General features: G+C 42.5%; 1 protein-coding gene across 1 annotated transcript; it reads right to left on the reverse strand.

Moving 5' to 3' along the window:
- Positions 1-671: 671 nt before the first annotated feature.
- Positions 672-21,358, reverse strand: LOC308579187 (phosphorylase b kinase regulatory subunit alpha, skeletal muscle isoform-like). Its single transcript, XM_081179997.1, has 30 exons — positions 21,213-21,358; positions 19,251-19,409; positions 17,601-17,648; positions 17,223-17,391; positions 16,855-16,937; positions 15,361-15,441; positions 15,170-15,268; positions 14,368-14,514; positions 13,881-13,934; positions 13,607-13,729; positions 13,433-13,528; positions 13,249-13,356; positions 13,094-13,172; positions 11,481-11,615; positions 10,747-10,856; positions 10,332-10,476; positions 8,050-8,128; positions 7,762-7,841; positions 7,187-7,363; positions 7,025-7,107; positions 6,485-6,621; positions 6,025-6,181; positions 5,824-5,903; positions 4,540-4,618; positions 4,196-4,325; positions 3,296-3,397; positions 2,979-3,208; positions 2,542-2,595; positions 1,891-2,091; positions 672-1,546 (listed from the first exon to the last, which is right to left on the reverse strand). Exons 1-30 carry the CDS (start codon positions 21,288-21,290, stop codon positions 1,373-1,375), a joined length of 3,477 nt encoding a protein of 1,158 aa, XP_081036123.1. The 5' UTR covers positions 21,291-21,358; the 3' UTR covers positions 672-1,372.
- Positions 21,359-22,081: the final 723 nt, after the last annotated feature.

Consider the following 22,081-nt stretch of genomic DNA (forward strand, 5'->3'; position numbering starts at 1 on the left):
ATATATAATATATAAATATTGGCAGAAGAAATGCAACCACTATGCAGTGAAATATAGATGTATAGATCATTTAATATTTCTATATATATTATTTTTACTTACCATTTATATTTATAATTATTTATAATTATTTTCCATGAACCGCCCTGAGACCACCAAGTATATATGTGTGTGTGTATACTTTTATATCATATGTATAATATAGCATAATGTATCTCTAAATTAGCTATATAATTTATATTGATTTGCATCTTTCTATCTACCCATATTTACAATCAGCTCCAAGCAACAAACTTTTTCACTTCTAAAATGAAAACAGGAGGGGAAGTGTGTGGGGTTTTTTGGGTGGGGGGGGGAGAAAATGGTGATTTGTATGAGAAATATTGGGCAATATCATTAAAATTACGAATAATTGAATAAACTTTCCATTGAAGAGTAGAGAAATGAAGAGGCTGTGGAGAGGATTCGAACTCGGAGATGTGGACAGGAAATGGCTACAAGATATCTAAATATGCAACACATTTAGTAGCATTTCATAGTAGGATTTCATTCCCCCAAATCGTTTTGAAAGCAAAATCATTTCAAATCGAAAAACGAAATTAAGGCATTTTATTGGAGACTTTTGATCGCCAAAATCATTTCAAAACCAAAATCATTTCAAATCAGAAAACAAAATTAAGGCATTTATTGGGAAACTTTTGATCGCCAAAATTGTTTCAAAACCAAAATAATTTTAGATCGGAAAACGGAATTAAGGCATTTAATTGGAGACTTTCAATCTACAAAATCATCATTTCCAACATAAAAAGGACATTTTATAGAAGTTATCAAAATCATTTCAAAACCAAAAGGAAAGGAATACATTTTATTTGGGGCTTTCCATCACCCTCCTTGGCGCATGGTATTTTTGATTTTTAATAATCATTTAAATTATTATGTTTAAGAATTATTAAAATGATTAAATACTTTGAATAATTAAAGGATTGATGTAATTAAAAAAATTAAAAACCCATGATTTATTTAAATCATTTAAATTATTAAATAATTTTAAAATTATAGAAATGATTACATAATTTTTAAATTTAACAAACATTGAAATGATTAAATCATTTTTAAATTGATAATTGAAATGATTACATGATTGTTAAATTTAAAAATCATTGAAATGATTACCGGGTAAATGATTTTTAAAATTCAACAATTAAAACCATACTTTTGATAATTTCAAGCCTTCCAATGCCACACAGCCTTGAAAAATCTTCCCTCCCTGAATAAAAAACTCCCTTTAATTGTGTTGGGAAACCTAATTTGCATATAATTTGCAAGGCAAAGGCAAGATAGAAAGACTATTGAGAGATTTGTTCGTTCTTGGCTACTGCATGCTGCAGCCGGCTTCGGGGAGGAACTCCTGCAGGTAGGTGATGGCCACTTTGGACAGGTAAGTCATGGTGCCAAAGCGCCCGCTGGGGGCGCTGTCATAGAGCAAGGTGCAGATGCCTGTGGCGGGGTCCCTCTCCAGCATGGCGTCATCTGCACCCAGGACTTTCTGCATTTGGTGCAAAAAAGGAAAGAGGAGACAAGAGTCAAGGCCAGAGAGCAGAAATCTGTGCCATGATTTCATTTTTGACACCAATGTCACTAGCTTAGCTGCTCCGTTTCCCCAGGAACTATGCTGTGGGGCCAGATGATCGATCAATAAATCATCCCAAACAGGTGCAGAAAATCAATAAACACAATAGGCCAAAAATACGGGTAAGATGTCGCCGTTTGGCGCCGTGATCCCACTTCTAACACCAATTTTGCAAGCAACGCTGCTCTGTTTCCCTGGGAATGGTGCTGTGGGGCTTGGGTGATCAATCAACTGCCCCACCCAAGGGTGCCCGCCCTCACCTGCTCCTGGCGGAACGCTTCATCTGCCATCTTGATGATGTCATCGATGCTGACAAGCCTCCCGGCTCCATCAAAGTCGACCTCAGCCAACAGGGTCAACACCCAGATGGTTTCCACGCAGAGCTGCCGGTATTCTGGCTGCGGGATCTTGTTCAGCGCCGACTCGACGCCAACGGCAAACTTGATCTCACCCGGTGTCATCTGTCAAAAATGGAAAATGGGTGTCAGGATTTGAACCCGTGTCCAGTGGGAAACGGTAAAGAAACCAGGGGAGACTCTCCTCTCTCTCGTTCTTGCTCTTTTCATCTCTGTTTTGATCCCTCTTTTTTAACTCTGTTTCAATCTCTCTCCATCTCTCTCTTGATGTCTCTCTCTCTCTCTACATCACCATCTGTCTCCCTCTTTCTCTCCCTCTTATCTCTTGTCTCTTTCCTTCTTTCTCACTCTTTCAACCTCTCTCAATCTTTCCATCTTTCTCTCTCTTTCAATCTTTCAATCTCTCCATCTCTCTATGTCTCCATCTTTCCCTCATTCTCTCCCTCTCTCTCTTTATCTGTCTTTCAATTTCTCTGCCTCTCCCTGTTTCCATCTTTCTATCATCATCATCAGTATTACTATTATGTGCCAGTAGGGAAACCGAGTTGCCATTACCTCTTGGGTGGCGGAAGACGGGAGGACAAAGCCACCGATGGATAGACCGTGGCACTAGGAAGAAAAGAGTGGAAATGGAGTCACCCTCTTGACAAATTTGCACCCAGGACCTGCTCCAGAGTCACACTCAGATTTGTGCTCGCTCTAGATTCAGACTCAAAGAGACTAGCGCAAGCACCAGATTCAGCCTCATACACTTAGGATCCGAATTCAGGAGATCCGAATTCACTCCAGATTCGGCCTGGCACACTTTGGATTCATACTCAGATGTGTGCCTGCTCCAGAGTCATGCTCAGATTTGCACACACACCAGATTCGACCTTGCACACTTCAGATCCAAACCCAGGAGATTCGCATTCACTCCATATTTGGCCTCATAAAACTCAAATCTGGGAGATTCGATCCTGTTCTGGAGTCACACCAGATTTGGCACTCACCTTCTGCAGGACCTTCCACACCTTCGGATAGAAGCCCACTGGCACCCGATTGAGGGCGCCGTCGAGACGCCGTCGCCGTCGCCACCCGCCTTGACGCGTCTCCTTGGTGGGGCGCCAATCACCCCCCTGCTGGATTTTGCTCCGGAGCTGGGCGATTCCGGCACGCTCTGTTTTGGTGGCGCCAGCCATTTCGTGGATGGAGACACCTGGTGCCGAGTCAGCGGTCCGCACTGCAGGGAGACAGCGGGGTTCTCAGTGCTGGATCAGGGTGGAAGGAAGCCCCCAGAGGAATCTAGTCTGACCCTGCAAGGACTGACCGCTGCGCTCGACGCCGAATTCCTTTCCGCTCAGAATGTGGTGCAGGAGGCTTTTGACGTCTGATGGGCTGAGGTTCAACAAGGTCTGCGTGGCTTCGTCGGCTGGGAGATAGGGAGGGAGAGGGGAAAGGAAGAAAGAAGGGAAGAGGGCAAGGAAGGCAGAAGAAGCAGAGAATGAAAGAAAATAAAGAAGAGCAAGCAAAGAAAGCAGAGAAAGGAAGAAGAGAAAGAAAGAAGAGAAAGCAACAAGAAAATGCAGAGAAAGGTAGGAAGAAGAAAGAACAAAGAATGAAGAGAAAGGAAGAAGGAAGAGAAAGAAGAATGAAAGAAGAGAGGAATAAATAAAAGGCAGAGAAAGGAAGAATGAGAAAGGAAGAAAGGAGAATGCAGAGAAAGAAAAAACATTACAAAGAGAAAAAAGAGAAAGAAAGAGATAAAGAAGAGAAAGTAGAGGAAGGAAGTAAAGAAGGGAAAGGAAGGAATGAGAGAGGAGATGAAGGAAGGAAGAAGACAAAGCAGAGGAAGAAGGAAAATGGAAAGGCAGAAAGAGCAGAAAGAGAAAGAGAAAGCAGAAAGAAGGAATGAATATAAAGAAAGAAAAAAGAGAAAGAAAGAAAGAAAAAGAAGCAGAGGAAGAAGAGAAAGAAGCAGAGAAAGAAAGAGAAAGACAATGCCATATATCTGCTATTATATGGGGAAAATACAGTATTTCTCCTATTATACAGAGCAATCCCCTACATTTGCTATTATGCGAGGGAGAGGGTATACTGTATTTCTCCTATTATATGGCACAATGCCGTATATCCATTATATGATAAAAATACCGTATTTCTCCTATTATATGGGACAATTTCGCCTATTTTATGGAATTGGTGGCCTTGTGACTAGGCTCCTGCCTACCTGAGCACGACAGTGACTGCGCCAGCTCGGTCGCCATCACCTGGATGATGAGCCCAATGCGGAGGCGGAACATTTCGGCAAAGAGGGCTGGCTGCGTCCGGATGTACATGGCCAGGTAAACCATAATTTCCTGGAACCAGAAGAGAGGGAGAAACTACGACTCCCAGAGGATTACGGTTCCTGGAGAGTAAATCTCCAGGGAATGAACTACGACTCCTGGAGGACTATGGTTCCCAGGGAGGAAATTTCCGGGGAACAAACCACTGTTCCTGGGAAAGCCGGGTGCCCAGAGTTCCTGGAAAACGGGGTCCCCGCCACTGTTCTCCCCAGCACCCAGCACTCACCTGGGTCAAGATGCAGACGCTAAGGTTCCCCTCACTGGCATCCTCGATCAGGCGCGTGAGCTCCTCATACGGAAGGGGGCTGGCAGGGAAAAACAGCAGAGTTGGGAAGCCGAGAGTCATCTAGTCTCACCCCGATGAAGGGAATAATGTCTCACCCGACATGAAAATTGAATCCAGGACACTGGGATCGAGAGTCACCAGCTCTACCAACTGTTTTGTATTTTTACGCAACATTTCGATGACAAATTTAATAAGGATCATAATTTAAATTTAAATAATTTAGATTTACGGAAATTAAGAATAATTTTTTAAAAAGTGATAATACTAAGTTAAAAATGTTAAGCTTACATTTAATTTAAATCTGAACTTAAATTGGCAAATCTAAAAAAATTAATTTAATTTAAATGATTTAAATTTATGGAAAGTAAATATTTAAATTTTAAAAATAAGGCATTATGGTAAGTCAAAAAATTTAAGCTTACATTTAATTTAAATCTGAAATTGAATTTAAATATTTAATACCTAACCACTTTAATTTGAAATTTTAAATGTAGAATTTAAATTCAAATTAAATGTAAATGTAAACATTCAATAATAATCATTTTGTTTTTAAGTTGTAATCATTCAACTTGTTTTTATTATTGCTTGTAAGCCACTCTGAGCCCGGCCTTGGCTGGGGAGGGCGGGGTATAAATAAAAATTATTATTATTATTATTAAAATTTTAAGCAAATTGAATTTGGATTGTACTTAAATTTAGAAATTTTATTAGTAATTTAAAACAAAATTAGCATTAAATTTAAATCAATTAAAATGAAAATGAAAAAATGACAATAATTTATAATTTAAAATTAATATTAAATTTAAAAATTCAATCAGTAATAACAATAAATTCATACCTTTAGTATTCTACCTGTCATGGCCCATTTTCAGTTGGCCTGTACCAGCAAATTAAAAAGCTTTAAGTTAAATTAAATTAAAGCAAGTCTCTGAAAGGAGAGATGACTTTTGTACGAGAATGCAAGAAAATCAAATTAATTAATTGATTGATTGATTAACCTAGGAAATTAAAACTGAGCCCATCCTCCAGCTCCCAGTAAGGATACTGGGACTAAGGCCAACGTGCCCCTGGTGCAAGAGACATGGGTTTGACCCCTTCTGGAGGTCCAGATACCTCCCATTTTGCCCCCGATTATCTCCCCAGTTGGGATTGCCCCCCCCCCCGATTGCCTTCCCCGTTGGGATGGCCCAGTGCCGGAATCGAGTGGTGACCCCAAAAACTCACGCCGAGATGGTCCGTTCGCGAGGCTCCGGGGGGAGACCCACGGTGAGGTGCTTCTGGTGTGACAGGAGGCTGGTACAGGCCTGGGGAGAGAAAAGGGCACCTTCTCATCTACATTGACCCCCTTGAACTCTTCCCAAAAGGAGGCTGCCCAGAACCCTATTTTTTCTTCAAAATTTTAATATTTTTTCAAAATATCCCAACCTCATCTAAAGCTTCCGCCTTCTTTCTCAGGACACCGGAAATGTAGCGGATCAAGCCCCACTGCCGAGCGGTGCCAGCTTTCGAATACAGCTCCGTGAGGAGGTCACCCACGGTGGCTCCTGCCTCACCATATAGCTCCGTCTCCCAATCGGGACCCCTAAAAGGAAGTGTCCAAGTCGGAAGGGGACCCCAGAAGGTCATCCAGTCCAACACCATCTTAAAAGCCAAGAATGGCAGAGAAATAGCATTTGAGTGGGATTATGGGAAACAATAACATAAAATAAGGAAGGAGGGAAGACAGAAGGGATCCTGTGCAAGTGGTCTTAAATCCCAGAGAAAGGACCCGGGGTCATCCAGTCTAATTCCCCGCAACGCAGGGCGATATACAGATTTAATCAATTGACCGAGGCCCGAAGTTCTCATGAAGGAAACGCCAATGGAAGAAAACTTTAGTTCCTACTTGAGGCTGTACAATATGGATAGGCAGTTGGCCTGATCCTGCAGGGTGGCGCAAGCCCGGAGCTGATCCACCAATGACCGGCAGTCCACGTTCCCGTCGGCATCTTTTGGGAGGTCCGCCTCGGCGGGGAAAGACGTCTGGGGGCAGGGAGGGAGGCTGGTTGAGTGAGGAGGCACCCCAAATGTCACCCAGCAAAACCCACTATGAGGGGTCTCAAAATGGAATGGGAAAACGCCCTCCCTCTTATGTAGCTTTTAAAAAAGGGAAAGAAAGAAACTTTCCCTCTGGCTTGGCTTTGAGAAATGGGAGTTTGGCATTGCGAGGGAAAAGCCTCGCTCCCAATGGGCTTCAAGAAATGGGAGGTTCGGGCAGGAGGGGAAAGCCCTCCCTCTTACGTGGCTTTAAAGAAAGGGAGGGGAAAAGGGGTTTTTACCTTCTATGGGTTGGCTTTGAGAAACGAGTGTTTTCTGCAGAATTGAAAAGCTCTCCCTCTTGCATGGCTTTTCCCGCCCCCAAACCCAATCAGAACTGGCTACTCACCATGCCATCTGGCGGCGACCCCAGAAGGTGGACTGAGTGGCGTGACTCCTGGAAGAGGCTGGAAGGGATGTACATGTCGACGTCTGCAAGGAGAAGGTGGAACGGTTGGGCTGGAACCCAGAGGCCACCCAGTCTGACCCGCTTCTGGGAGGCCATACTTACTCTCCACATGGAGCTCCTTTGCCTTCGACCGCAGAGACACCAGGTCCTGGGTGGTGCGCACCGCCGCCCGGAAGCGGTGCAAGCCGGCTTTCTGACCCACGGGTGGGAGGTGGGCCTTGGGAGCCGCCTGTTGGAGGAGATGGTCCAGGTATTGGGCCACCTCGTCACAGATGTCCGCTGGAAAAGAGACGGGGTGATGTTTCTCTGTGAAAAGAGGGGACATCCTACCATCCCTTCTGACATCTCTCCGATGGGATCTGGGACACCTTTAAGGCAGCGTCTGTGTAGCCCAGAAGGTCTGGATTTGAACCCTTTGCCAAAAATGGGGATGTCCTATTCCATCCCCTCTGGCTTTTCTCCGATGACATGGGACAGCACTCTGACTGGGATGCTTTTAAGTCTGCGATCAGAACAATAAGGTTCGTCTCCAGTCCGAGCGAGCGATTGCAAAGAGGGACGTCCGGAGGGTATGTTCCGGGTTCAAGCCACCAATGCCCTCTGATCGTTCCGGGTTCGAATCACAAGCCAGGATGGCTTCAAAAAAGCTGCGGCATGGGAACACACCAAGGGCTTACCATCCGGCCCAGCGTCCATGAAACTCAGGTGGGAGTGGCACGAGGTGGTGAGGAAGTCCAACAGGCGACCGGTCTGGATCCTGCAAGGATCAGAGAATCATAGGTGACCCCCGAGGGATCCCTCCGAAATCGACCATCCTAAGAATGAAATCCTGGCAAAAGCTTCCCATAGATAAATCAACCCAGAGCCAGATTCTTCTGTTGGGCTGATAATGACAATGATAATAATAATTTAATTATTTGGATGCCTCCCATCTGACAGCATTAAACGATTCCTGCAATCCTCACCTCGCTCCTCCGAAATATCCGTCCTGCAATTTCCGCAGCATGGCAAAAACGGCCGGGTGGATGCCATCACCACTGTCATCTGGCCAGGCGGAAGAAAGGAATGAAAAGAGAAGAAAGGGAAGGAGAGAGAAGTTAGGATGGGAAAAGGCAGCCGTCAGAATAGAAGAGAGAAGAACGAGATCGAGCAGCGTAAAAGGGTGGCCATGAAAATTCAAGTCAAATCAATCCCTGAAATTCAGTGGAATTTCTGAATTATATTTTTTAAAGGAAGTCAACAGGTTGAGAGAAAGTTGAAGGAAAGTTCAAGTTAATTTGTTAAAAAGTATGATATTTAATAATTTTTTGAAATTTAAATTCCTGAAACGTTAAAAAAAAGTAGGTTCAAAAGTTAAGTGAAATGCGCATTGATTTGTTAACATTTCTGAAATGTCATAAAAATTCAAGACAAACTGTTAAGGGAAATGCGGACTAAAGCTGAATTTGTTAAGATTTATAACATTTAATAAATTCCTGAAATTGAAATTTCAAAAAATATGGAAGTCAAAATATTAAGGGAAAGATGCGTTTATTTGTTAAAATTTCTGAAATGTAATACGAATTAAAGTCAAGCTGTTAAGGGAAATACGTATCAAAGTTGAAGTGAATTTCTTTAAACTTCTAACTTTTTTTTTAAAGCATTTATTAATTTTCCAATAAGAACATCCAATTAACATATCAAATCAAATCCAAAAAACCCAAAAAAAACTAAAATAAAAAATTTTCAATTGTCTTCCAAATTGTAATAATTTTTGTTTTGGCTTCCCACGGTCTGAATTCTGAAGCGTTTTCAACATCATAGTCCTGCCTCTCATCATCATCAGTGGTTTTCATAATTCCATATCGTGATTTTATCCTCCACGTTTTGTCTCTGGCTCTGTGATCCTCATTCATGTCAGAAAACAGACACTTTTTTTTCTATGGAGTGCAGATTTGTCCGTTTATTATACTCTTTCAGCTGTTTTTGTTTTTCATCGCACCGCTTCATTTAATTACATCCAGACTCTTTGAGAATTGTTATTTTGGGAGCTCCCAAATCGTTAATCTTTCCCGTCAAGCTGTTATCAAAGAAACAGAGAGAAACCTCCTTCTAAAACTCCTTGTTGATTTATTCTTAAGCAGACTGTTTGCAATGTAGCCATATATCAGACAGTTAACAATTGGCCTTTGGAATCCACCCAGTCCCCTCTCCGGGCCCTAGAGGGGGGCTGCCAGACATCCATTTAGCCCTTTCTCTTGCTCATAATAAAAAACTTCTTTTTGCAAACAGTTGTATATATAATATTGTTTCCAGTCTTTATGACCAACCATCAGTTAGCTCCTGTTTCTCTTAATCAGGGAGGTATTTCAGATATTCCATAAGTGCGTAGTGGGTAGACGCCATTTTGTTCTTTGTTTTCGTCTTTAACGGGCATTTCAAATTTTAAAAGAAAAGTGGCTGCGAATAGGTCCCAATTACATATAAAAGTCCATCTGTACTCACTTTTTGAAGAGCAATTTAGGTTCTTAATGAGGCTTGGCATGCAAAACAAATTGTTAATGTTAGAAGAAGAAGAAAAAGCATACCAAGCCCCTCCAGATCCCAAACATCATGATGAGGATCTCTTTGAACTTCGATCTTTTACACCAGAGACTGTACATACTGCAGGTTTTTTTTTCCAGTTTCATCAATTCAGAGCGTGTCTGTTTGGTTTTCAAATCTTTATATTTTCCCAAACAGATGCCTCTGGCTATGGGGTGGCATCACAGGAGTGTCCGTCCGTCCCTTGCTCCGTGACCCAGTGCCCCTGCCGTGGGGCAAACCGTGGGTAATCGAGACAGTCCTCCCTTGCCCTGGGGAGGCTGCCAGGGCTAATTACCCCCATATCAGCCCTGAATTATCGGAACGGCTGGAGTCCGATCGTGTGGGAATCTGCCATTTCCCACCGCCAGAAACAGGAAGCCAAAACTTCTGACTTTTAATAAAGATCCAATTTGAGCTGTTAAGGGCAATATGTATGAAAGTTGAAGCAAAGTTGTTAAAAATTGTTAAAAGGGAAACATGTACAAAAGTTGATTTGTTAAAATTCAGGCAATTTAATTGAACTTTCTGAAATTTCAAAAGGGTTTTAAATGTCAGAAATTTAATTGAAATTTAGTTGAAAATTCCAAAATTAAATTTCTGAAATTCAATTAAAATTTCTGAAATTTCAATTTATTAATTTTTTTACAAATTTATTTTAAATTTAAAACAGCATGAGACACACCAAGCATCATGTGCGAGACGGGGAAGATGATGGTGGGACGCCCTGTCATCCTCCAGCGGCTGCACAGGTAAGAGAGATCCGTCCGGAGCATTTCAACGATCATTTTGTTATCGAGCGCCAGGAAGAATTGCTGCTGGTCAAGGAACTGTGAGGAGGGAGGGAGAGGTGGGTAAACAAGGGGGGGAGGGGAAGGGGGGATATACTGAAACATTTCTTTGATCGTTGTATCCATGAAAGAGGAGAATGGAAAACGGTGCTTTCCCCCCAGAGGGGGAAATAACAGCTATGATCAAATTGGGGATTTTTTGTTAAGAGGATAAACTAATTGGCGGCGTTCTCCTGATTCACCAAATTTGAGGGGCGGGGGAGAAATTTGAAGGGGGTTGGACTGGATGACAGCCAGGGAACTTCCTACCTGTGGCGTGAAGGCAAAGATGGTGCTCCGGATATCGTAGAACTTGGAGGTGCCCAGAACGCCCATGTGGCGGAAGGGGCGCCCACTGAGGGTCATGTGCTGGTTACGGCCTGTGGAGAAATAATAATAATAATAATAATAATAATAATAATAATAATAATAATAATAATAATATATTATTTACTCCCTGCCCATCTGGCTGGGGTTTCCCTAGCCACTCCAACAAAAGAAAATAGAAATACATTAAAACATCAGCGGAAGGCAGTGGAAGACAGGAGTGCCTGGCGTGCTCTGGTCCATGGGGTCATGAAGAGTCGGACATGACTAAACAACTAAACAACAACAAAGCACCAGTTGTTTAAAACTTCCCTAAAATGTCATTCAAAGAAATGTTATAGGGTTTCGAACCCGCACCTTAGATGTTGCCTTAAAGGCGTCCCACATATATTCTGATTCTATCCTGCTCAGTTTATGTTTATTTCCCATAATCCCACTTGAATACCTTTTCTCTGCCGTTCCTCCCCTTTATTTCTAAACGGAATCAATTACCGCACATGTTTTGGGGTCAGACTAAATGACCCAAGAGTCCCTTTCTCCTCTTCCAATTCTATCTTGCTCATTTTATTTTTATTTTATTTCCCATAATCCCACTCGAATGCCTTTTCTCCACTGTTCCTCCAATTTGTATTTTTTTTGGGTCAGACTAAATGACCTGGGCTCCCTTTCCACATCACCTAATCGGGCGTAGATATGGCTGAGGATCCTCGCCGGTTGCACCCGGATCGGACAGATGCCGGAAACCGTCTCCGCCTCAATTCCCTCCTTCCTCAAAGCCGATTGGATCCCCTCCGTCTCGGCCAAGATGCAAACTGTGGGGAAACCGGAGTTAATCTGGAGCCACTCCGGTCCCGGAAAACCCCGAAACAGGCGTCAATCAAGGAATCAGAATTCAAACCCCAAACCCAAGTCTGGCCCAACCTGGGTCGTCAAAGCCTCCCGGACTAAACTCGGCTCCAATTTTATGAAATATCCTATTATCCTGGAGACTATTAAAGCACCAATAAAAATTTGGATGAATATAAATAAAAATAATAAGGATGACCCCTATCAACATGAGAAACTAACAATATGGGCCAACCCAAAATTAAAAATTGGAAATCAAGTAATAATTTGGCAAAATTGGATGAAAAAAGGTATTTTGACATTGAATCAATTAATTGATGAAAATTAAAAATTTGTGGAATATAAGACTGCAAGTAAAGTATGGATTAACCAGTGAAACACCATGGCAATACATCCAATTGAAACATATGTTGGAAAGGCAGTTTGGCTATAGCAGCATTGGAAATACCCATGCTGCTACAAGATTCAATTTGTGCAACCAAAACAAAAAGCTCTTGCACTATATATACAAAAATACACTTGCACTATATAAAACCCTACTCAACAGGAAGAAATATGATTTAGAATATGATAGACAAAAATGGAGTGAAGAGTTGGGGGTACAGATAACAAATAATATATGGGAGTCAAGTCAACAGAAATAGTCTCAATGGATCTAAGACTTATTCAGCAGAAAATAGTAATATTCAGAGTCCACTGGATTCCAGCAAAACTATACCAGAAGAAAATAACAAATGCAGACAACTGCTGGAGATGTGGGAGTAAAAATGCGAACTTAGTACATATGTTGATTAACTGCCCGATGACAAGATCATTTTGGTGCGAGATGAGGATATTTATAGCAAGAGTAATAAAAAGAAATTGTTATTTAGGGGAACTGAATTTAATTCTAAATTATATTCCAGAAATATGGGAGATTTCAAGGGGTCAAAAGAAATGGAAGTACTGTGCTATGTTAGAAGCAAAACAACTTGTTTTGATGAATTGAACTAGCCACAAAAAGTTTCCATTGAGCACATGGATTGATAATATGGACAGACTAGCTACATACGAACAAACTGCATGTCGGCGCAAATTAAGAATGGATAAATATCAATAAATCTGGAAGGAATATTTAAGCGATAAGGCGGATAGTGGTGCGAAGTAGGGGGAAGAGAGAGAGGCGGGAAAGTATTGTTAAAAAGGTGGTCATAGGTATATCAATGTATCCAAATCTGAATTGTCAAACTGTGTTATTATTGTTATTATGGTTTTTGTTGTATGTGTCTTTTGTGGTTGATGTTTTTTTCCCCAAATAATTTTTTATTAATTTCCCAACAAAATTATACAATGTTATCCAAATTTTAACAAATTAATTCAAATTAATTGGTTGATGTTTGTATCAAAAAATTATTAAATAATTTTATTTTATTTTTAAACCCCCCCCCCCCCGGAATGGGCTTACCTTGGACCACCACGTCTGGCTTGGGGATGGTCGAGAAGCGCCGGTTGAGAGGATCAATTTCGCCCGGCGCCAGGAAGCCCTAAGGAGGGGGGAGACGGGTTTGATTCCGGAGCAGGACCCTGAACCTGGGACCCCAGGCACCCAAGGGTGCTCACCTCGGAAAGGAGGCACCCCAAGATGTACAAGGACTGGCCCCACATCAACGGCAGCTTCCCCATCGGAACCCGGTCCACCGTGTGAGGGTTTTGGCATTCCTCGTCGACCTACAGGGAGAGAAGGTTGCGGGTTCTAGAAATGGGAACCCAGACGGCAGACTCCCCCCTAAATAAAACCACTCACCTTGTCCGATGGGACGCTGTAGAGTTCTGGGATCAAGCGGATCCCGTCCTTCCCCTTGATGAGGATGCCTTCCAGGGCTTCCCGGTACTCCTGGACCTTTGGACAGACATGCATCAATCAGGGAATCAGAATTTGAACCCTGAACCCAACCCGGGTCATCAAACCCCCCCCAACCTGCTCGTCATTGCCGCGAAAGATTCCATCAATCAGCAGGTAGGTCCAAAAGAGTGGCCACTCGCACTCGATACTCTCGAAAAGCTTCAGCTCGGAGGGTTCGTAGTAGAGGCGTTGGGGGTCCTGGGAAAATAAGAAAATAAATAAGTTAAAGTAAAGAAATAAATATAAAAATGAAATGAACAAATAAAATAAAAACTAAAAACAAACAAACAAAATTAAAATTGAAAAACATATAAAATAACAAAACAAAACAGAACAGAACAAAACTCACCTCTTTGGGAGTCCGGTAGCCATCGCGGAGGAACCGGCAACAACCGTAGCGACCCTTTGGAAGAGGAGGAAGGGGAAACTGCTTTACAAATAATTTTTACTGATTTTTCCCAATGTGACTTTTTAAAAAAGAAATGAGAAAATGATTAATTTTTAAAGAAAAAATTAAAAAATTATTTGTTTTATTTGTTTTTTCCTTTAAAAAATTACATCTCTCCCCCGCCCCCAAATCTGATTTCCCCCAATTTCCCCCCTGAAAAATTATTTGATTTTGGGGGGGAGAAATTTCATTTTCTTTGAATGCTTTTTTTGCCTGAAAGAATTAATTGTTTTGAGAAATCCTTATGGTTTCCAAATGATTTCGGCCATTCAAAAAAAAACTCTGAATCTTTTCTGAAAATTAATTTTAAAAAATCATCCCCCCCAAAAAAATTCTTTGAATCTTTTTTATTCCCCCAGGAAATGGAATATTTTTTGAAAATTTTTGCCTGTAGCTTGTCGATGATTTCCTGCTTGGTTTTCTCCACCACCTCAGCGTCCTCGACGGCAAAGGCTGGGTACGAGATGATGGACAGGAGGCTGGCGTCAATCTCCTTGGAAGCCGACGCCCTCGGCAGCATCGAATGGAGGATGGACTGCGGGGAGAGGCAGACGAATCATAGAGCACCATCCTAGAAGGGTCATCTGGTCTAACCCCCTCAAGAAAAGGGAGACCAGGAAAGCAGGATGCAATCATAGAGCCGGAAGAGACCCGAGGGCCACCAAATTTCAAGGCTAATTTCAAATTGTGAAAGTGAGTTTAAAATTTTTAACTTTTAATGTTAATTTAAAATTTTAAATGTTTTCAATTTCAAAGTTCCCATGTTAGTTTTAAATTTAAACTTTTTAATGTTAATTTTAAATGTTAATTTATTTTTTCTTTATTTTAAATTTTAAATGTTAATTTTAAGTTTTAAATGTTAATTTAAAATTTTAATGTTAATAATTTTGTTTGATGCCATTTTTTTGTTAATTGTTCCATTTTCCTTGTTAATTTAAAATTGTAAAGTTTCAATGTCCATTTAAAATTTCAATTTCTATTCAATTTCAATTTTCAATTTTAAAAGTCTCAGGCATCCGGTACGGGCTGCCCTCCAAGCTCTGTGTTCAAAACAAACACCCTGAGGAGGAGGCAACCTAGAACCCTCTGGATTTTAATTTTGGGAATTTTCTAAATTGTAAATTTTCAAAATTTTCAGAAATTAAAGTATTTCGGTAACTCGACCCCCCCCGCCAAACCCAGGTCTGTACCAGGCAGTGCTGCACCTCGTCCGACAACACATGGATCACTGATTGGGGGCTTCCGTTGGCCCCGAAGAGGTCCAGCTCGTCCAAGGCCTCCAGGGCCGCCTGCAGAGGGAGAAAGAGAACCCATGGATGAGCACCCACGCTTAGGCACCCCTGAGTGGGCACCTGATCCCGCCTCGCCCCGTGCCCCTCACCTTGGCCATGCCGACTGAGCTGGCATTGAGCTCTGTGATGCCCCGGTTAGTCTTGTCGCCACGTTCCCAGATCCCGAAATCCTGCCCCACAAAAAACATGGGTTATTATTATTATTGGGGGTATTAGGGGCTACTGTTTTTATTATTGCTATTACTAGCAGCTGTTATGATCCTGAGTTCGAATTATGGGCTTATTATTTTTATGAGGAATTCTTCTGAGGGGTGTTTGTTATTCTTAGGGGTTTGTTATTCTTATTTGGTTGACCATTTTTATTAGGGGTTATTATTATTGATATTATTAGGAGTTACAGTAGTACCTCGGGTTACAGAGGCTTCAGGTTACAGACTCTGCTAACCCAGAAATAGTACCTCAGGTTAAGAATTTTGCTTCAGGATGAGAACAGAAATCGTGCTCTGGCGGTGCAGTGGCAGCGGGAGGCCCCATTAGCTAAAGTGGTGCTTCAGGTTAAGAACAGTTTCAGGTTAAGAACGGACCTCCAGAACGAATTAAGTTCTTAACCTGAGGTACCACTGTACTACGATTATGGGTTCCTATAATTTTTTATTTTTTATTTTTTAGTGGGTTTATTCTTCTTAGGTTTGTTACTCATAGGGGTTATTATTATTGTGGTTTATTAGGAGTGACTGTTTTTATTAGGGGATATTATTATTGCTATTATTAGGGACTTATTACAATCATGGGTTCGGATCAAGTGTTTATTATTTTTATTAGGGGTTCTTCTTCTTAGGTGTGATTCTTTGGGGTTTCTTATTCTGTGGGGTTCTTATTCTTATTAGGGGCAATTATTATTGCTATTACTAGGGGTTATTATTTTATGGGTTATTTTTATTATTTTATTGATTATTTTATGGGTTATTCTTATGTCATTATTATCATGGGTTATTATGGGTTATCTTTATTATGGATTACTAATATGGGTTATTATTCTTATGAGGTATTATTCTTATATTCTTATATTCTTATATTATTCTTATTAGGGGTTCCATTTTTTATTAGGTGTTATTTTTCTTGCTATTATTAGGAGTTATTATGATCACGGGCTTGGATTAAGGGTCTATTATTCTTATTATGATTTATTTTAATAGGTTGTTCTTATGGCTGATTATTATTATGTGTTAGTATTAAAGGTTATTACTTTCATTGATTCCTACTATGGTTTATTATGCTAATAGGTTGTTCTTAGGGGCTTTTATTCTAATGGGTAATTATTATTTATAATTTTTATTATGGGTTGTTATTATGGGTTATTTTTATGGATTATTATTTTTATTAAGGATTATTCTCACAGCTTAATATTATCATGGTTGTTATGTTTTTTATGGCTTAGTATTAGGGGTTGTTATTTTTACAGATTTCTATTATGGGTTTGTTATTCTGAACGGTTCTTATCATAATGGGTTCTTATCGGTTTCTATTTTTATTGTGATTATTTTTCTCAGGGGCTGCACTCGGTGCCACCCACCCCAACCCACCGCCGTTTTATACGCTGCTTCTATGTAGAAAACCAGGTTTTGCACGAAGTTTACTTCATCCAGGCTGTGGATGATATGCAGCCCTGCAAAAAGAAAGGTAATAATAGAATAAAATTAAAGAATGAAAAATGTATTTATATATCATTATAGCATAATAATAAAAATAAAAAACAATAATAAAAACAGAATAAGAAATAAAATAATAATAGAAAAACATAAAATAAAAACAAAACCAAGCAATAATAATAATAATAATAATAATAATAATAATAATAATAATACATTAATAATAATAAAAAATAATAATAACAGAATAAAATAAAATAAATAAATAAAATAAAAGAATAAAATAAAATAAAATATCTCACCAGATGCCGTCATCTGGGCCAGCATTAGGAGGTACAAGGAAGTGGCGTCCAGTTGCAAGTGACCCCACTGGTCGTCACCGACGACCGTGGCGCAGGTTCCGGGTGCGAATTTGGCATGCAGAGCATCGCGGGGGCTCTGGGTATATTTAAAGGCCTCCACTTTGTCCACCTGGAAGAAAAATGGGACATCTAACCTGACCCCAAATATCAGCTCTGGGAAATGCTGGAAAAACCTCCCTGTGTGGTCCATAAAATGGCAGGGAATTGAGGGATGGGACATCCCAGTGGTCATTTAGCCGGACCCCAAATATCAGATCCGGGAAATGTTGCAAAAACATGGGAAGGTACACCTAGCGGTCATCAAGCCAGACCCCCTACCTGTCTCATCATGCACTGCAGCAGGCCTCGCATCAGCTTGACCACGCTCTGCAGGGAGAAGAAAAACGCCGCTGTAAACTCAAAACTCGAACTTGGGACGAACAACCCCAAAGCTCCTCCAACCCAGGCCCGAGGCCAGGGGTTCGAATTGCCGACCTGGAGATCCGCAGCCAATAGAGTTGCATCAATAGGAGTATAGCATCTAGATCAAGGGAAGTAATAGTGCCACTGTATTCTGCTCTGGTCAGACCTCACCTGGAGTACTGTGTCCAGTTCTGGGCACCACAATTCAAGAAGGACACTGACAAACTGGAACGTGTCCAGAGGAGGGCAACCAAAATGGTCAAAGGCCTGGAAACGATGCCTTATGAGGAACGGCTAAGGGAGCTGGGCATGTTTAGCCTGGAGAAGAGGAGGTTAAGGGGTGATATGATAGCCATGTTCAAATATATAAAAGGATGTCACATAGAGGAGGGAGAAAGGTTGTTTTCTGCTGCTCCAGAGAAGCGGACACGGAGCAATGGATCCAAACTACAAGAAAGAAGATTCCACCTCAACATTAGGAAGAACTTCCTGACAGTAAGAGCTGTTTGACAGTGGAATTTGCTGCCAAGGAGTGTGGTGGAGTCTCCTACTTTGGAGGTCTTTAAGCAGAGGCTTGACAACCATATGTCAGGATTGCTCTGATGGTGTTTCCTGCTTGGCAAGGGGTTGGACTCGATGGCCCTTGTGGTCTCTTCCAACTCTAGGATTCTATGATTCTATGAGTTTGTTTGTATGTATCTCGTTTTTTCCGCTCTGCTTTTCGACTTGGCATTTCAGGCATTCGGCCTAGGAATCGGGTTTCGATCTCGCCCCCACCCCCGCCCCGGGGTCATGTCAGGACAGGCCGAAAACAGCTGCCCCGGCTGAGAGGCGCTGCAACTCTCAGGTTACAGCACGAGGTAGGGAGATGTATTGCCAGCAAGGAGGACCCAAAAGAGGATTCCCAAGAAGGGTGCTTCCCCACCCCAGGGTTGGGGGGGGGGAGGGAGGGAAAAGCCAGTCTTTTGGGGAATGGGTTTTTCAGTTGTGGGTGCAAGTTCTTTACCCGCCAGGAAGCCTTCAGGCCAGAGGGGCGGCAGCCTAGCAATATGCTCGGCGCCTTGGAAAATATTATTTTAATTTCATTTCATTTTCACTTTGTTATTGTCTTCTATCTTATTGTATTGTATTTTTCTTTTCTTTTAATTTTCTTTCCATTTCTCTCTTCCTAATTTAATTTATTATTGTATTTTTTATTGTATTTTATTTTATCTTATTATTATTTTTTGTTATTTTTACTTAATTATTATATTCCATTTCTATCTTATTGGACTTTATTATATTACATTATTTCATTTTTCTCTTTTCTTTTAATTTCTATTTTTTCTGTTTTTCTGTTTTCTTTTCTTTTTTTCCTTTTCATTTAATTTCTTTCCTTTCCATGTTATTTTCTTTTCATTTCCTTTATCTTAATTTCTTTCCTTTCCTTTCAATTTATTTTTCTTTTTTTCTTTTCTTTTAATTTCTTTCCCTCCCTATATTATATTATATTATATTATATTATATTATATTATATTATATTATATTATATTATATTATATTATTTTCCAACTTTGCCCTAGTTACCTGCTCCAGCTCATACGCCTTGGCCTTGTCCTCGTCACGGTCAGCATTCTTGCGGTAAGCCAATCCCAGCGCCCAAACTGCCAGGACACTGTAGACATTGTCGCGGACCCAGGCGTCCGGGTGGTCAGCGCTGGCTGGCAGCAGGCCCGTCACGGGGTTCTGCAGAGAGATGGGCCTGTTGAACACCTGCCTGCTTGCACACCCTGTAAAAAGCCCTGTTGAATATCTGCCTGCCTACCAGACGTTTCCACGCCTTCAAACCCTTAAAAAAAAAACCTACTGCTCCGCCTGTTGAACTTCAACTGCTTGGGTGCCGGACATTTCCATGCCTGCCCTTCGTACAAAAAGCCACCGTCTGCTGCTCTGACTTGAACTCCTGCCTGCCTGCCTGCTGAACATTTCCATGCCTTCACACAATGCAAAAGCCGTTCGTTCGCTGCTCCACCTGTTAAACTTTTGTCTGCCTAGGTGCTGAACATTCCCATGCCTTCCCATCCTGCAAAAAGCCCGTCTTTGCCACTCCGCCTGTTGAATGTGCGAAACATTTCCATGCCTGTAAGCCCTGCAAAAAGCCTCATCTGTCGCTCCACCTGTTGAACCCCCATCTGCCTGCACATCCTGATATTTCCCTCATCCACCTCTCCACTTGTAAATCCTGCCTGCTTACTCATCCTTGAAAATGCCCCATCCACAGCTCCACCCGTTGAAATTCTGTCTGCCTGTTGAACATTTCCATGGCTTCATGCACTGCAAAAAGCCCTAGTCTGCCGCTCCACCTGTCAAACTCCCATCTGCCTGCACGCTGAGCATTTCCATACCTGTCACCCACTGCTCTGCCTGTTGAACATCCACCTGCCTGCATGCTGAACATTTCCAAAGTCTTCCCGCCCTGCAAAAAGGCCCCATCCGCTGCTCCACTGGATGACCTCCCACCTGCCCTCACACAATGCAAAAAGCCCTGTCCGCCACTCCACCTGTTGAACTCCCGTCTGTGTGCAAACCCTGAAAAAGCCCTCATATGCCACTTCACCTGTTAAACGTCCACCTGCATATGTGCTGAACATTTCCATATGTTTACGCCCAGCAAAAAACCCCATCCACTGCTAAACCTGTTTAACTCCCGTCTGCCTACTCACCCTAGAAAATGCCCCATCTGCTGCTCCAGCTCTTGAACTTCTGCCTGCCTGTGTGCTGAACATTCCCATGCCTGCCCATACTTGAAAAAGCCTCATCCGTTGCTGCACCTGTTGAACTCCCACCTGCCTGCACACCCTGAAAAATCCCTCATCCGCTGCTCTACCTGTAACTCCCGCCTGCCTACTTGTCCTAGAAAATGCCCCATCTGCTGCTCCACCTGTTGAATTTCTGCCTGCCTCCATGCAGAACATTTCCATGGCTTCATGCACTGCAAAAAACCTCACCCATAGTTCCACCTGTTGAACTTCAGCCTGCCTGCGTTCTGGACATTTCCATTCCAACCCCCACCCACTGCTTCATCTGTTGGGCTCCCGCCTGCCTGCAAAAAACCCACCCACCTGCTGAACTTCCGGCCTCCACCCCGAACATTTCTATGCCTGCATTCAATGCAAAAAAGCCCCGTTTGCCGCACCGCCTGTTTAACTCCCACTTGCCCAAAAGCCCCACCCACCTGTTGAACTTACGCCTGCCTATTTCTATGCCTGCCCGCCATACAAAAAAGACCCGTCCGCCGCTCTACCTGTTGAACTCCTTCTTGCCTGCAAAAAAGCCAGCCACTGCTCCGCCTATTGAATTCCCGCCTGCCTCCCTGCAAAAAACCCACCCACCTGTTGAACTTCCGTTGGCTTTCAGGCCGAACATTTCCACGCCTGCATTCAAGGCAAAAAAGCTCTGTTCGCTGCACCACCTGTTGAACTCCCACCTGCCCGCCTACACCCCAAACCCTACGCTCCGCTCCATCCGTTGAACCTCCGCCTGCCTGACCTGGTGCCCGAGGATCGTTTTCTGAACGAGGCGGGCATAGCCGTCCAAGCGGACCCCAGAATTGCTCCTGCTCCGCATGACTCTCGAGCTGCTCTGGAGCCCAGCTGGTGCGCCAACGTAACCAACCTCTCCTGGCCCCGCCTACTTAACCCCTCCTCTGCAGACACCGAACTCCCGATCCACCCGCTCTATACGACGCTGCCCAGCAGAAAAGGGGTTAAACCGCCTCTTGCCGACCCTGGCAGCGCGGTAGCCCAAGAGACCGAAACCCTTACAAAAAAAAAAAAAAAAAAAAAAAAGCGGGGCTCAGACTGATCCCCGGGAGCCGCTCCACCAGAAGAAGCGGGGCTTCTGCGCCGAATCCTCACCTCCGCCCCGCCCCGCCCATCGGAGTGTGGACTAGCGCCCTGCCAGGACCTGCACCCGGCGTCTCCGGATAGCTCCTATTATACTGAGCGGTTTGGCCTGGAGCGTTTCGGGAAAGGCGTTCTCCCTTGCGGGCAGAGAAGGAATATAAAAAAATTCCTTCCAGTAGCACCTTAAAGACCAACTAAGTTAGTTCTTGGTATGAGCTTTCGTGTGCATGCACACTTCTTCAGATACACAGTGTTTCGTGTGCGTGCACACGAAAGCTCATACCAAGAACTAACTTAGTTGGTCTTTAAGGTGCTACTGGAAGGAATTTTTTTATTTTGACTATGGCAGACCAACACGGCTACCTATCTGTAACGGGCAGAGAAGGAACTGCGTCTACTCCTTCGTGTTTTCTTACTAGTTTTTATTTGTTATTATTCTTCCTTCCTAATAATTATAAGAAAACAATCATAATAACACTTTCTTCCTTTTTTATTATTTTCTTCTTAAGTTGC

The sequence above is a fragment of the Podarcis bocagei genome, assembly GCF_964188305.1.
Source record: "Podarcis bocagei genome assembly, chromosome: Z".
Lineage (NCBI taxonomy): Eukaryota > Metazoa > Chordata > Lepidosauria > Squamata > Lacertidae > Podarcis > Podarcis bocagei.